General features: G+C 45.0%; 1 protein-coding gene across 3 annotated transcripts in view; it reads right to left on the bottom strand.

Moving 5' to 3' along the window:
• The window catches only part of gpat2 (glycerol-3-phosphate acyltransferase 2, mitochondrial), a 99601-nt gene extending 84197 nt beyond the window's left edge, over positions 1 to 15404 (bottom strand). The window contains exons 1-3 of one of the 3 annotated variants that reach the window (XM_035435985.1): positions 15310 to 15404; positions 14911 to 14958; positions 13495 to 13610 (exon numbers count right to left, since the gene is read on the bottom strand). In XM_035435985.1, coding sequence (XP_035291876.1) covers positions 13495 to 13536 — 42 coding nt within the window. In that variant the 5' untranslated portion in view covers positions 13537 to 13610; positions 14911 to 14958; positions 15310 to 15404. Of the gene's footprint in view, positions 1 to 13494; positions 13707 to 14910; positions 15021 to 15309 lie in introns of those variants that run through there. The other 2 variants (XM_035435984.1, XM_035435983.1) reach the window with 2 other exon arrangements.
• Positions 15405 to 16485: the final 1081 nt, after the last annotated feature.

Below are 16485 nucleotides of genomic sequence, written 5' to 3'. Positions count from 1 at the left end.
GTAAACAGCACAGTAACCAAGAATGCTGAAAATGAGCGGAATGAGCCAAATTCCGCAAACAGTATGACTTCCTGCTTTAACCGCTTTGTTCAGGTCCTACCCGATGCAGTTTCTGGATTTTACGGTCAAATCAGACAATTTATCTTTCTAAAACAAGTCGTTTGCAGGTTATCGGATAACATGGCAAATGGCTTGTTTTAGCACTCATAAAGGTAACCATAAAGGTAGCCACATCCATAATGAATTCCCCGTTTCTCTTGCATGTTCTGGGAATGCCCAGTCATCTCTGTCAGGGCTTTTGGAGAGGAAGTGCTTTCCCGGTTACTGTGGGAGGAGCAGACCGTTAGCGGTTTACACAAACAGACATCTTTCATTGGCTGGCTTAACGGCTGCTAAGAAATTACTCCAGAAGGACCAGGCAGAACCCATCGTGGTTCTAATTTCCTTATTATACATATATATATATATATATATATATATATATATATATATATATATATATATTACCTATGGATAGCTATAGATAGTTTTGGATGGGGGTTTCAACCAGCCAGTTGTTCTATGTTGATAAGTCAGGTGCTATGTACGTCACCTTTGACCTTACACATTTCCTCATTTTTGCTATATCAGAAAAAAAATGAAACACTAAAACATTTGTTATTTGCGATTGGTTCCCCGGTCTGTGATTGTTTCCGTAGCGTTACCCCCCCCTGCACACCCCACCACCCGCCCCCCTTGGTCGTTCCAACAACCTGCCCGGTCCCCCCCGTGTTTTCTTCACAAGTCGTACCCTGTGTTAATATAAGAGGTTGCAGTTGCTAGCATGTTAAACGTTGGATTTTCAGAGCTCGCTCCCCACCCCAAACACCGCTCTCTTCCCGCCCTGGCGCACACTGGGGGCGGTGTGAACACTGTTGTGCTTACCGTACAGCACCGTGCCGCCATAGCCGAGCCAACGCTTTCCTCCATTAAATATTAAACTGCTCAACAGAGATTGAGGGTATGAATATTAAAACTCAATAAGACAATCCTATTAGATTTGTCATTAGCGTCAGTCGGCTTCATCGGGGTTCCCAGGGATTTCAGGTCTTTTATTGGCTTTATTAGAAAGGTAAAACAGACAGAGATAAATAGAATTAGCTGAAGGCGATGTGTTTTAAGCGTGCCCCGTTGTTTCATTATTGCGTCTGAGGATCGGATTTAAAATATTAATAATTTATTTTTATGAGCAGGCATCCTTTAAAGCCAGACTAAGCCTTTTCACTAGAGAGACTTCACAGAGACCCAGCCGGGTTTCCACCTCCTCAATATTCCAGAGACGTAGAGAAGGTGTTGATCTTTCAGGCTTCTGAAGGTCCAGCAAAAATTAAAACTGAAGAACAATTGCATTTATAATGAACTGCTACTAGATTTTTTTTTTTAAATCATCATATTGATTGGTCTTCTGTCTGTACCACTGTGAAAAAGCTCAGTTAGCAGAAGTAGATAAACAGGAAAGAAAGAAACCACGCAAAACATTAGGCCCTTTTTCTTACACCTGACAAGAAAACAAGAACCAAAATCACGACTGAAGACTCGATTCTAATCAAACGCAAAAGGATGTGGTCAACGTCCATCCAATCTGAAACACAAAAATATTTTACATTTCAGACACACTTTCATTTTCAGAATGTTACCTCAGAGTGATGAGATGGACAAAGACAGAGGCTTAAAAGTGGAAGCAGTCGCACGCAGGGCATGCGCTTTGCGGCTCCACAGGACGACCCAAATTATCCCCGTCCAAGTGCACACCCTTAAAGCACAGGCACTTACAGAAACGCACAGATTTTCACCAGGCGAGCAGCGTTTTGTCCGCGTGCCTAAGCGCTCGCTCAAGACTCTCGAAGTTCCACCAGAACAGCAGAGGAGCGCTTGCAGAAAAACGCCTGTAATGACCAGGAGGCTCTAAATCACAGGCCCTCAGACTCAGCATATTCCATACCAGGCAAGGGCTGATGGGTACTCGGGTCCCCAGCGGAGCCAAACACAGCAAAGTCAAAAAAGAAAAGTCCATTGTCAACAAACCCTAAAAAAAAAAAAAAAAAAACAACACTGTTGAATTATCCAATAATGTAATTAATTCACAATGCGAAGCTTAAAGCTACTTCGCAGGATATCGAATGCACCGAGGCTTAATTTAGAAATGTACTTTTGTCTAGTTTCAACCTATGCGCAATCCCTGCATGACTGAAGAGCCTCGCTTCCCTTTGATTGGGTGTCTGCGGGAGACCGGAATGTGCTCGGATTCACAAAGGGGCCAGACTCAAACTCAAGAGGAAGGAGCACGGGTGTGTTTGCGGGCAGAAAGCGAAAGCAAAAAAGGCATTTGAAGAGTGCTAACGCTCAGAGCTCAATGTGAGAACACATCGGGAACGGAGTCGAACAGGCCTCAAGGAAGGCCTCCCGCCCACAAAACACTGCGGTGGGCATTATACAAGCGATTAAGAGAGAGAGGGAGGGAGGGAAGGAGAGAGAGAGAGAGAGAGAGAGAGAGAGAGGGAGGTCGGGTATTGACTCAGATCTCCGTGGTGGTGCAAGATTTAAGAGCGTAGCAGAGCTAACTGTTTTTTAATAATTCAAATAAGTTTAGTTTGCCAAGACAGAGTCACTTCTAAAAACCAAGCCAGTTACAGTACAGAGGCTAAACCCAGAAGCACTCACATAAAACGCATAGAGAGATGCTACAGAACCGATGATGTTATTGATTCAGTGCGGAACGGGACCGAGCGATTCAGAGATTCAGTCAAGCTCCACTTCCTTGCATCATCAAGTCCCTGACCGAGACTGGAACGACTCATCTGAAGCGATGTGGAATGACTCATCGGCTCTGCAGTCGAAACCCAGCCCAACACACACACAAGCACACACACCCTGCACCAGAGCACTGACTACCTAACCCACTCGCGTCTGCAGCACTGACGCATGCCGCAGTCCCAAATCGAACCCCAACTGCACCAACGGCAGCAGGGGGTCTCGAGGGGTTGTCGGGCGACCGCGCCCTCCAGGAGGGAGGGATCTGCTGGGCAGGGTTCCCCTCTGCCGAACGACTCATTCGCAGCGGGACAGGAAAAAGAGTGGTGGCGACGGGGGACCGTCACAGTGATGAGACACGCCTATGAGCGCAACCTCAGATGTTTCGAGCAGACGAACAATGGAGGAACGAAAAGGCCCCGTAAGCAGCCGTTTCACAGGCAGAGTGGGGCGCGGCGGGGCAGGGTAGGGAGGGGAGGGGCGGGGCGGGGGCGGGAGAGGCAGGGCACGTTCAGATTTACCCATTCTCAGCTCTGTCCCGGGAGAGGCAGGGGGGACAGACATGGTGTCCCAGGAGAGGGAGGGGGGGACAGACAGTGTCCCAGGAGAGGGAGGGGGGGGACAGACACGGTGTCCCAGGAGAAGGAGGGAGGACAGACACCCTTCTCTCTGTCCCGGGATGGGGGGACGGGGGGGGGGGGACGGACACGATGTCGCTCCCTCCGCTCCAGGCCTAGCCTCGTGTCTCCCGTTGCCTAAATTTATGAGGACCTGGAAAAACACAACGGGCCATTCAGCCGTTATAAATAAAAGTAGGTTACCCCCGCGGCCCGCCGTCTCGGGTTCAGCACCTCTGGGATGAAGAAAGGGATCGTTCAGACTCACTGCCCCACACAGAGTTTCTGTGCTGCTTCATCTGCCGCTGGAAAAACTTGCCACTCCCTGACCCCAGGCTCTCCAGAGATCTGTGTGCGTGCGTGCGTGTGTGTGTGTGTGTGTGTGTGTGTGTGTGTGTGTGCTTTCAGGGAGCTGGGGTGGGAGCATCTTATGACCTGGCTCTCTGATCCAAAAGCCTTGTGTGTGTGTGTTATCAGGCATGTAATGTACATTTGTGTGCGCATGTGTATGCAAGCTCGCATGCATATGTACATGCACATGTGCATTAGTTTGCGCCTGTGTGTGCTTCTGTCAGCTGGCAGGCACATGCCTGCTTGCGTGTTAGTGCGTGTCTTTGTGTGTCTGTGAGCGCACTTGCATGCACATGCAAGTGTGCGTGCGCATATGTGTGTGCGTGTGTGTGTGTGTGTGTAATAGCTCAGGACCCTTTGTGTGGGCATTAAACCCACATAACCCAATGTATTCTCCGCTGTGAAGGAGCGGATAGGAATCCTCCAGCCTAATACCCTCATTCACCAGGAGCCCACTGCCAGGCCAAACTGCCAGTCCATGAGCCGCTCTGTACCTAGAGCCTCATTCACCTAAATGACCTGTTTTTCAGACCCCTGCATTCATTCAAAAGGATAGACTCACGCACCCACAGCAGCGGCATCCGGCTGGGGTTGCTATGGCTCCCAGCACCATAGCAACGGCACGCATCATAAATACTGAGCGCTGAATTCGAATGAAATTTGCACGTCCTTCACAATCATCTTAACTAGCACATCATACCCAATTTCCCTCCTCCACCACCCACCGCCCCCTGCGCGGAATCATCTTCTTCATTCCGCATCTAAAAAAGAGATAATCTGCACCATTATCACGCATAAGGACCGGCCCTGGCAGGAGAGACAGAAGCCTTAAAGGAGGCCGTCAGGACCGATGCAAATCACACGGACAATATGACAGCAGAGGTGCCCCAAAGACGGGAACAAAGCAAAGCTCCGCTATGCTCTGCGCTGCAAAATGCTAATCAGAAGAAACTGATGGCGCACGTGTGTGTGTGTGTGTTTCCATAAAACATCCAATAACCCCATAAGGAAACCATATCAAGAGCATTTATACATAATGGAGATGCCAGTTTAAAGCAGGTGCTTTAAGCTACATTTATACATGGTGCAGGTGCCAGCTTAACCCTTTGAAGAGCAGGTTTTTTGGAATGCGTTTCAGCGTTCTAGAACGCCACAGCTTTCAATTACCAGCAGCTATTGTGACATCAGCATCAGAATGTTCAGTTAAGAGAACATTCTAAGCACACGTTTGTGATGTCACACACTTTATGGGTTAAGGATCAGGATGCCGGTCCCCAGCTGTGCTCGTGAAAGAGAGAGAGAGGAGGAGAGATAACGCTGCACCTCAGTGGCACGTGTGGGGCAGGAGCCTGTCTGTTTTTCTCACCCTCCCGCTGGCTTAGTCAGGCCCCTGCTCAGGCCAGGGACAGTGGGGCCCGTGTACGGGGGGGGGGGGGGATCTGAATTTCACATGAAGAGCAGAAATCCCCAACAACCTTTTGGCGGGAGAACAAAAGACAGAACGTGGGTACGTCTGAAGCCAAGCCCGCTGGGGCAAAGAAAATATAAATAAACCAAAAATACGCCTCAAAGCTTATTAAGTATGTTTACATATTTCATTAAGCTTAATAAAACATCCACTCTTCATCCCTCAAACTTTCCTTTCCCCCCCTCCCACTTACTCTTTCCGCACGCGTTTAAATCCCCGATAAGCGGTGTCCCCAGTGGAATTTGGGGAACGGCGTGCGCGTAGCACAGAATGAGATTAGCGTGCGGTCTCCCGCTCTCACTTTGACCCACTTTGAGCTCCATCAACTTTTTCCCCATCTGGAGTACCGGAACAACAGGTCTGTCTCAAAACTGCGTACTGCACGGGGGTGGCACAAATCAACAATTCGCTGCTGAAGCACAAAGAGAGACAGTCGGGATATAACAGTGAAAAGCATCACGGTCACCATCAAGGGCGAAAGGCGGGAGGGTTTGAGAGTTCATGGGCGTGTGCGAGAATGCATGTGCAATCTGTGTGTGTGCGTGCGTGTGAGAGCGTCCATGTGTGTGTGTGTGTGTGCATGTCCGTGTGTGTCCCTGTGCGGATGACAACAACGGCAGCGAAGTGGACAGTCCATCCATCTTCCCTCCTGAGTGCGTGAAGCGTTCCTTCCAGCAGGCCGTCTCCCCCTGCTCTCTGCTGGAGGCTCAAGTGCAGCAGTACCCTCTTGACTTTATCCTGCAGCTTACCCTGAGCGGTCAGGCCCCGTACGTCCATTCCAAAGCCCTTTCGGTCTGATTGCCACCTCAGATGCCTCTCATCTCCGCTTCCATGAAGGCCGCTAACTACCGCCTATTGCTGGGGGGGGGGGGGGGGGTGAGGGGGGGGGGGGGGGGCGGGCGATCGGCAATTACAATGGAAGACTCCAGCAACAGCAGCGCCATCGGGCCTGTAAATCATCCCGAAACAATGGTTGGAAAAAATAAATGTTTTTTGCTTTTTAATTTAAAAAACAAAAACCCATTCTCCAAAAATGAACCTCATCAGATGAATGCTCACAGGAAGCGCAATGTGCATTCTTCTCTCGCTCAAAAACCGACGCTGAAAGAAAACCGGGCTGTTCCAAATCGATCAGCCAGGCCGAAACAGCGCACCCCCCTCTCTCCCCGCTCGAGCAGTAAACAGCTTCTGATACGAGGGGCATACTGTACAGTAAAGCGCTTCGCGAACGGCAGCTTATAAACACAGAGTAAAAACAAACTGCCGGCGATACATAAACCTTACTGCACGGCACCTCACAATCACACGCAGAGGGCTGTGCAGAGAAACTGCAGGACCGCATCCAGAACGATATACGGAATAAGAAGTATAAAATTATACTGTAGCAACCAAGCCTGACAGCACATATAGAGTTCTGAGCACCAGTGCAAACTGAATGGTATCAAGATGACATTTCTCCACTCTCCCTGTAAATAATTCACCACTTAGTGCAGATGGGGGGGGTGGGGGGGGGGGGGGGGTGGTTTGCTGTGATTTAACCATTTCATCTGCACATTAACTGAACAGCGGTCAAAACACACATTAAAAAAAATATCATACCAACCCCAACAGTTTCAACAGAAGTTCATCTTCTCAATCCTGTCCAAAACACTGCATGTGGGAAACACAAGAGTGACCAACGTGCAGAAATGATAATCTGAGTTTTAAAATACATCGGCGTTGTTGGGTGGAAGAGCTGTCGCAGGATTCATTTTGGATGGAGACGACTGAACTCGAGCAAAATATGCCTCCGATTTCCCTGGCAAGGCGATAATTGACAGTAAATTGCGCTGGTGGTTCCTTGACGGGCGTTTAATTGCCGCGAGTAAGAGGCACGTTCACGGTGGCGTTCGATGGGCCGGGGGGTGGGGTGCTGAACTACACCTCTTTCCCGGCGTTTGTCTGCAGCGCCGCCAGGTCCCCCCGCCGGGCCTCTGAGGCAGACAGAGAGCCCGAAAAACAGGCCTGAGCCCCTGCCTCCAGCCCGCCTTCACCCAGAGCAGGTAAGCAATGCTCTCAGCCAGGCCCGCAGCTCCCCACTCTCTCAGCCCTCCTCAGGAGGTCAAATGCCCCTCACAGGCCTGGCTGGCCAGCAAAACCAACCGAAAAAACACTCGCGTTCTAAAACATTCGGAATGCGTGCTTCTATTCCAAGCAATTCCTGCTTCACTGAATCCGTACTGCGTGGTGTGACTGCACAGTGGATGACTAACCACAGGGAGAGTTAATAGATTTGCTCCTGCTAACTGCAATGTGGCACGAAGGGCTATTTGCCTTCCAGACACTTCTCCCCAGTAACTAATGTTCCCCAGTGTTCTGCCTGTATTCACCCAAGTCATTCTCTCTTCTCTTATTGCTTTTTCTCTCACTTTTATTCCTTTTCGTGCTATCCACCCCCCCCCCCCCCCGTTATCTCATCTGAATCCTCTCCAATCACTCGCTCACACATCTCCCCCTTCCCCTCCGCACACCACTCTCCCCACGCTGTCGGTTCCCCCCCCACACCCCACCCCATCCCCACCCCAACGTAAACACCCAGAATCCTTCAGGCAGCTCTCCCAGGTCCTCTGGTCCGCTTCAAGACTGCACACAAAGACCCAGCTCGCGGCGGCCTGTCAATCATCCCCATCCTGCAACTCCACCCCTGTGGACAGACTGCTACAGAGCGGCAAAGATACGAGCTTTCTTTTTTTTTTTACAAGCTCCGAATGAGAACTTACGGGGCGGGAGCCGACGCCGCAAGACCCCCATTACAGGTCCATATGGCCGCCGGTGAGCGACGCAGCCGGGCCGCAGCGGCAACGTTCTGAGTACGCTGGCTCGGAAAAACGGGCCGTAAGCGATTGGGATTAGCCCCGTTAGCCCTGATATTGGATCAGGCTGGGAATCAGGTCCATTATCAGCCCGCCTGGCCGGCAAACGCATGCAAATGAAGACAAATGAACAGCGCGCTTGGCAGTGGCAGGAGGAACTCTCTGCCTGTACGGGATGCTGGCCCGCTGTTTATAAATGCATTCACCCACAGGCTCATGGAACCTGCAATATTCCCAGGAAAAAAAAAAACATTAGAAGGAACCCTCCTGAGGTTCTGTTATGGTGTCATCAAAAAGAATACTTTGTGGGGGTGGGGGTGGGGGGGGGGGGTGGGGGGGGGGTTAGTGAGAAATTTTAAGAAACACAGCAAACCCCTTGATAGAGGACATATCCATCATAATTTTCAGAAGTCACATGTTACATCAGAAGGGGACACATCATAAATCCATGTGCTAGTCCTCTGGGCTACCAAGGAGCCAAATCAGGTGGCCTAGCCCAGGAATACACCGGAATATACATGTGAAGATCTGAACCATGTCTACAAAAAACGAAGCAATAAACTTAATACATCCCTTATTTGCTGAGCATTGCACTGTGCTAAAAAAATTATTAATCAGCAGTTTTGTTCAGAACATTAGAAGAAATTAAACAGCTATTCGCTTTGTCAACAAAAAGACATCACAAACTCAGTTCTAGTTTCAGTTAAAAACAAAAAGCTATTTTAATGAGCTTCACTTTCTCACTCTGCCCTGCTCTGCACTCTTCATAATGCATGATTGGCGGCTCTCAGAGTAAATGAGCAGTCGGCTGGGTCACAAATTTCTCACCAAGAATTACTGTCAACTTGAATGTACATCCTACATGGCAAGGCAGCATGTTGCTAGGGTGTCTGTTACCGCAAGAGCAATTCCACCAGCCATTTGCAAGGAAGGCCTGTACAGATAATAGCATTATCTAACTAGTCAAGCTTACAGTACAGACTGTAGTTCAATACTTCTATCTAAAAAAAGTAAGGATTTTTGGAGCTAAGCAACATTTTAATTGGTTTCCTAACAATAGCTAGTATATTACCATAAATATAGAGCCACTGTATAGGTGTCTAACTTGCATTATCCAAGATATTCCTATTATTCTGGGCAAATAATACATTTACAAACATTAATGTAGAGAGATATGGTTTCTCTTTCCTTAATGATAACAATAATAATTTTGTAACAGTAATAAATCTACCTTCTCCTCTAAAGTCTATTTTACCCACTGGCCATCAGTGTCCGTTTGGAAACATACATATACAAAGCAAGTGAACGTGAAAAATATGAGCTGAAATCTAATTTGCACCTCACACCTCCTGGTAAGGACATATGGCCCTGGAGTATTTAAGCGCAAGGCCATATGTGCGCTCGTGCTGAAACGTGCCCGCTCACACACGCACAGTCCTGAGTTTCCACGGACGATTACAAAGGCAAATATCTGCTACACTCCCTGCCGCCGTGGAGCTCGGTACCGCAACGTCGTTAAGGTCGGCGCGTTTTCATTTCCCGCCAGTGTCACTCGGACTCAATAATGAAGAGGACCAATTTAATGTTTATCTGATATAGCCTACCCACAGACAGCCGTTTGAGTCACTTCAGAGGTACTGGAAAAGACGCGTGAAGCCAGCCAGGACTTCCAGAACAGCGACAACGAGATATACAAACTACGGCAGCACAAATCTACCCAGATTTATTTCTGATAAGACTGGACGCGACGCCAGGAAAGGTTGCGATACAGTTCAATTTAATATTGTTCCGCTTCATCCAGGAAGCCGGCAAATTGTTGCAGGAACCGGCTGCATTTCATTGAAGCTTTAAAGACTCCCTTCTTTTTCTTGATGATGCATTTCTTTACTTACAACCAGCATTAACCCGATACAGACACCAACACATTAATCGTCCAGCAAGGGAAGCTCAAACAGGCCAATATCACATAAAAAACCTTTTATGAGGATGGAACTAGACGGCATCACATCACAATTCACGAGTCAGTGACACAAGCAATATGTTGACATCTGTTCAGTACGTGAACTATGTTCTAGAGATGGAAAAAAACATTAAAACTTGATTAGCGCATTCATAAATAATGCAGGCCAATATATCCAGTAATGTGTACAATGCCCTGCATTGAAAAATAAAATAAAAACAAAGATGCAAGGATAATGCCATATATCGGAATGAAACAGTATAAAAGACACAAAAATACACAGATCCCTACAGATATAGCATAAACACACTGCTTTGGTGTGCATAAATTGTCAATATATACACCAAAATGCAAACATTTTTAGTTGCACAATTTGGGCCAAAGTCATTCGCAGTGTAAATAAAATAATTTTAAGCCACTTTTAAAAAAATGTAAATGCTATGATGGAAAGGAACACCCATGACTGTTGCTATGCACTGGGAAAAGAGTTCTTTCATACACTGTTGATGAAATAGCTAAAGTAAGAAGGGCAAATATTGTCCCGTTATCGAAATAAATGGTGCTTCACAATCAGAATTTGAGGTAATTTGATTTTAGGTCTGTTGGTGAATGTAAATTAATAGTAATTACATTTATTTTGGACATTTATATGCAACAATATTGGTGCTACTGACAGCTCAGGTAAATATACAAAAATAATTTAAATGCATTCAGACCGTATCCAAAATAATTGCAAACCAAATAATAACTTGTTGCAAAATTAGCACTCAAACCAAAATAATAGAATTGATACAGACTTTTTTTCTCTCATCATCTAGCAGTGCTGCCACAAGAACCAAGGAAGATCACATGTCAATGGACTACTATTAAACTCAATTCTAATTGGTCAATCTGCACCATCTCTCATCACTGCCACCATTTTCCATCCCATTTACCATACATTTGCAAACAAGGAGTACACTGAATGCTTTACACTCAAGACCGTGATTGTTTTTGTGGGAATCTTGATTCACAATGTATTAAACATAAGGGCTTGCCTCTGGATGGACGAAAAACAGAATGCAGCGGTCTGAGATAATGTTCCAGTCATATCTACCCATCTGACGACACTTAGGCCTACATCTTGGCACGCACACTGCAGTGTCTGTAATTGAGTGTGAGCTATTATACCAACTGAGCCTGGTGGCCCCCAATCTCCCCTCATCCCCAGTTTCCCTTACCCCCTAATCATGTCACCTCAAGCCCTCACGTTGCACCTACCTGTCAATCACCCACCCCCTAAAGCTCAGGAAACATACCAATGGGACTGTTTGCATTAATATGGATTTAAAGCCCATTCCTTTGCAATGGGAGCTGCTTCATACCCAACGTACCACCCCCCCATTCCTCCCCTCATTGATTTGCTCCCATTCTACATTACAAATCCTAACAGTTTAATCACTGGGGTCTGAGACTGCCAAGGCAAAATTAGCCACAGTACACCACTGTTGCCGTGCACTTGCAGTCGCACTGAATGACCATGGGGACTTCATAGACTTTGAAGGGAAAACTAATTTTCTTCACCATCATTAACAAGTATTTTTGTGTTGTTGTTCTTGTGATATTAAATAACAATAGCCATTTCCCCAATTTAGGTTCCACGGCAACGCCACCGAAGGAGTGAATCTGAACACTCACCCTCAAAGTGCCCAGTGTCAATGTTTATAATGCATCTTCAGCAGAAGAAAGTCATGACAAGACACACCAATTCCGTTGAGGTTAAACTTTTGACCACTCCTTGACTTTAAGTACCCCAAAAACAATATTTCCTGTTGTAAGGAACTCATAGCCTAAAAGCAGTCGGTAAGTTCGCAAACTGCTGCATAAACAGAAATACTTTCAGAAATGCTCACAGAGGGCACAAAACTACGATTCTCCTCATAAATGTCAAAAACACTGTCAGCAGAAAACTAAGCGAGTGACACAAGACTCACTGGTGGGACAATGCAACTGTAGACAAACTTAAAACATAATTTCCTACCTCCATAAACATTTCTTCTTTCATTGTTCCATTTTTAACTTTCAATGAGGGGAAATCAGCATAATTAATACAACTATGAAAGGACAAAAAATTTCAATGTGTAATTATTTTATATTCAACCGGATTGTCTCTGTATACTGTAGGTAGGTGTCCTTTAAAACGTTTAGGCTATGGCACAATAAGGGGAATACAATGAGGAGTACACTTTTTATCTTTGAACTTCCACGCATCACACATTCAGTTCATTAGCACCCACAGCGCAGAAAGTCCAAATGACTTAAAAGATTCACAAATCAGGGATGCACAGGAACTGCCACTGGAGGAGTGGAGTAGATATGGCCCTTAATTATGAAACGGTTTTGAAGTCATTCTCCAATGGTGTGCAAACTCTAGGCTTCCGCAAGTGCTGCCACTGCATGAAGGCACCTACAATGCACTCAGTCGTACCAACCTCAATTGTCATGAATTTATTTTCATTATTATTATTTTACTTATTTTTGCTGAATAAAACAGTTGCATGTTTATATGAGGTTCTGCAAATAAAAGCCAAGTGATTGAAACTACATTTTGAAGAATGTGTACCAAGTAGGCCGTGTCTACGGTGATAAATGAGCTTGCAGATGTTAAGGGTTTTACAGTTGTTATTGTGCTTTCCCAAAACATACAACAAGCGAGCTAAAATATTTTGATGCGTATCGTTTGCGTTTTCTTTTACCTGTTTTAGAAGGTTCCCCGTGTTCTACATCTGATTGCGCTAGTTTAGTCATTTCCAGCGTTCCAACTTGTTGCAGTTGTAACTTTTCACGTTGTAGCAGCTAGAATAGCTCCCATCCAGTGAGTTTTTCAGCACGTGTTATTAATATGTATTGGGGGAAGAGGTCGCTGAATTAGCTGGCTAGAGCAATTGCCTTGTTGCAATATAAATGTTTAAGTAAAACAGTTTTTTTTTTTTTTTTTTTTTTACAAACAGTCAAATCAATCCATTCATCAATCTAAATTGATACTTTGAAGTGTGTTAGCTAATTAAAACCCAGAAAAACAAGGCAGACGTAGTTCGGACATTCGCCCTTAACTGACACTGACCATACGCAACTCACCTACCTAGTTTAGCTAGGCAAAGTTAGCTAATGACTTTCTCTTGGTAGCAAACGCCAGCAAAACTATTTGTGAGATGAAGATGTTTCTATATCCCATATTCATTACAATTACATGCTTTATCAAGCTGCATAATTACATTCCATAGCTCGAACTGCCGTCAAAGTGTTTAACGACAAAGCAACAGCCAACACTCAGACGTGTAACGCAGCATGATGCACCGAATGCTAAACTGGCTAGCTACAGCCAAATGGCGCTGGATCAAGCCAGCCACATTTATGAATGGTTACGTTAACTAACGAGCCAAGTTACATACAGGAGATTGTAAAAATAAAAAATACCTGTATTTGACAAGCGAATTCCTCCAGGACACCTGTGTTCATTAAACGGTTGAATTCAGTAACGAGTGAAGATCGATCTTGATCTGAAGTGTCTTCAAAATTGACGTCAGGGCATCCTTGAAAATGGTACATCATATTGAGTGAATTTATTTTGGTTCCACCTTAGGTTATTATGGTTCTACAGTTGGTTCTACAAATTTTGGTTAAAATATTTACGTGCCTTACTAAAAATAAATTAAGTGTATTTTTGTACATGGAAAATATTAAAACTTGAAACTGAATAAGAGGGTCTTTTTCAATATGTTCCAAAAAATGCCTCCTTGGGTGATGCCTGGTCCAATCTTAAATTTCCAAGTGACATAATATAATGCCACTTGAGAGGCTCAGAAATTTGACTGTAAAATTACAAGCAGGCTCAGCTAACTCTCTTGTTCAGAGTGCAGTTTGTATTATGTAACTGTAGTTGATCTAAGTCTGGGGTGTCATTATTTTACTGTGACCCAGCGGCTGCAGTGGTGGAACTATTAAGGAATGATTTAAGCCACATTTATGTAAGAAATAGCGAATTGTCCTGAGAGAATAAACAGACACACTCTGAAAACATTCTGGGTGTAAGGTACAAATGGAAATGTCACAGTATTCACATCCCAGCACTTTTAAGTCAATGAATTTTACTTTTTCTTGCACAGTTTTCTTTAATGTGCTATGTGGCATACGAAGAGGTTACTTTTTTTAAGAGTGTAGACTGTCCACCTTTTGTTTTAGTTTTCTATTCAGACAGGCAGGGCCGTGGCATAAACGCTCTATGCGATTGTTTAGGGCCACAAGCGCCGGGGGGGGGGGGGGGGGGGGGGGCCACACAATCCAATGTTTATCTAAGGTAAATAACGTTAGTTTTGTAATTACGTTATTCATCCCCTATCGCGGAACTAGCGGTATAAATTTTAAACGGAATGGCAACAGAACATTTCATACCAATGTAATGTAAGAATGATTTTACCAAGCGACCCCACCCCCTCGCTTGACAGAATCCAACAGCACCCCTCTCTCAATAGAATCCAACAACACCCCCCCCCCCCCCCCCCCCTGCAGACAGGTAGAAAACAGAGTAACTGATAAAGAAGGGAACACAGCGGTATGGATGGCATGGCAGGGGATCAAACCCCTTCCTACACAGGGGGCTTGTGTATGACTCAAGAGCCAGCCATCCTACAGACTACATCTCCCATCTCACCCTGGGGGGTCCTGCCTGCTGAGTGTGTGGACACCTAGACACTCACCAAACCATTTGTGGAAAATTTGTGTAAAGTTCCAAGACCAAACATTGAACACTTTTTAGTCCTGGTTGATATATTTGGACAGGATGAATCACAGATCTCGACAATCATACTAATTAAGCATAATTTAAATAATTACCTGCGCATCATTTGGCCACCGAAAGCCCTCTTTTCATACTGGCACGACCTGAAAGAAATAAACAAGCAAAATGATATTCCTGTCTAAAGATTCATATTTCTAAAGCAAGAGCTTTTTTCAAATGTGGCCCAGGCGAAACACAATGTATTCTGCTTTTAATTTCCAATCCTGATTGCGACATCTGGATTCTAACAAGCTCTTAATTAATCTCAGGTTCTTTTAACATCTTTTTAAGGATTTACCCCCTTAAGGCCACATTCAGCCAGAAATAGCGATGCATGTGATGAAGAATACGTGCTACATGCCATATTCAGAGGAAAGGAACATCGTTTTACGCACAGTGCTTATGCGAAAAGGGCTGATTCCTTTTGTAAATCAAATTAATCTCTAAGTCCTTACTTGTTCCTTGCTGGTCCTCAAAAGTTCTCCCCTGAAACTTGTTCATGCTGTTTTTCTCAGACTCCCCAGTGACCGATGTGACATTTCAATCCATTGGAGAAGACCCCCTTACCAGTATAAGAAGGTTCTAACTTTGAACAAAGCACTTGGCACAGTGTCACAGCATAATGATGACAGTAAACAAACCAAACACGTGCAGTCTGGGTAGTTAGCTCACTTTTCACCCACCCATGAGAAAGCAGTTTACTGCCTGTTCATTAGGCCCAATGACCAAATTAAACCTCCATCTCCCCACACATTATCACTTTTTATCAGCAGTAACGCTGTTATCGGCAGCTAAATATCGCTTCAGCTGTTTTTGCAAAAACATAGTCCTTTTTTTCAGCACAGTTGCTGTTATTTCATAAGTGAGAAGCGGGTTATCAGTTTGTTTTCAGAGGCGCTGCCTACATCATCATTCTTTGATGATTGCGCATTTCCTATTACAAAAAAACAGTTCATGCGTTCTTCTGTCTCTCCTAATTATGTTACTATACTCTGAGTGCACGGAATAAGTGTCCATCATCCATCAGCCATATCCGTTGCAATTCAGTCCGTTCAAGAAATGAAGTGAAATTCAGTTCGTTAATTGAAAAATTCCCCAAGCAGCTTAGCTTCAATGATAAGGTGGCCACGTGAATTCACTTGGCCGTAGCCCAGTTGATTAATCACAATACAAACTGTGACCTCCATGAAATGGAACATTTTCCACAGCATATTACAGAAAATAAAAGGATTCGTCCGAGAACAGATCTGACTGATTAAATGACCTCCAGTTGAATATGAAATATCATCGACGACGTCGTTATCTGTTTCTGCTATGTGGCATTAAGAGGGTAAATGTTTCTCATTGGACATTAAATATGTGTCCGATTAAATACAATTTACAGCTCCTTATGTTTCATATATTGAAATTAAAGTAAAAAGTAAAGCCACCGTAGACAGGAATTGTCCCAAGACCAGGGTTGGGTAGTTAATGCCACAAAAATAACGGATTCTCAGTTTGTATTTTCAGCTTTATATCGAGTAACAGAAATTGCCCTGTTGAGGAAAAAAGGGTTTGCATTTTGTCGTTAATTTCAGACTGAACTCCACAATCTAGAGACAGTATATTAATTTAAATAATAATTTAATAGA

Source organism: Anguilla anguilla, chromosome 10 (genome assembly GCF_013347855.1).
Source record: "Anguilla anguilla isolate fAngAng1 chromosome 10, fAngAng1.pri, whole genome shotgun sequence".
Taxonomy (NCBI): Eukaryota; Metazoa; Chordata; class Actinopteri; order Anguilliformes; family Anguillidae; genus Anguilla; species Anguilla anguilla.
The sequence above is the reverse complement of the archived record's forward strand: the minus strand, read 5'-3'. Positions and strand labels throughout refer to the sequence as shown.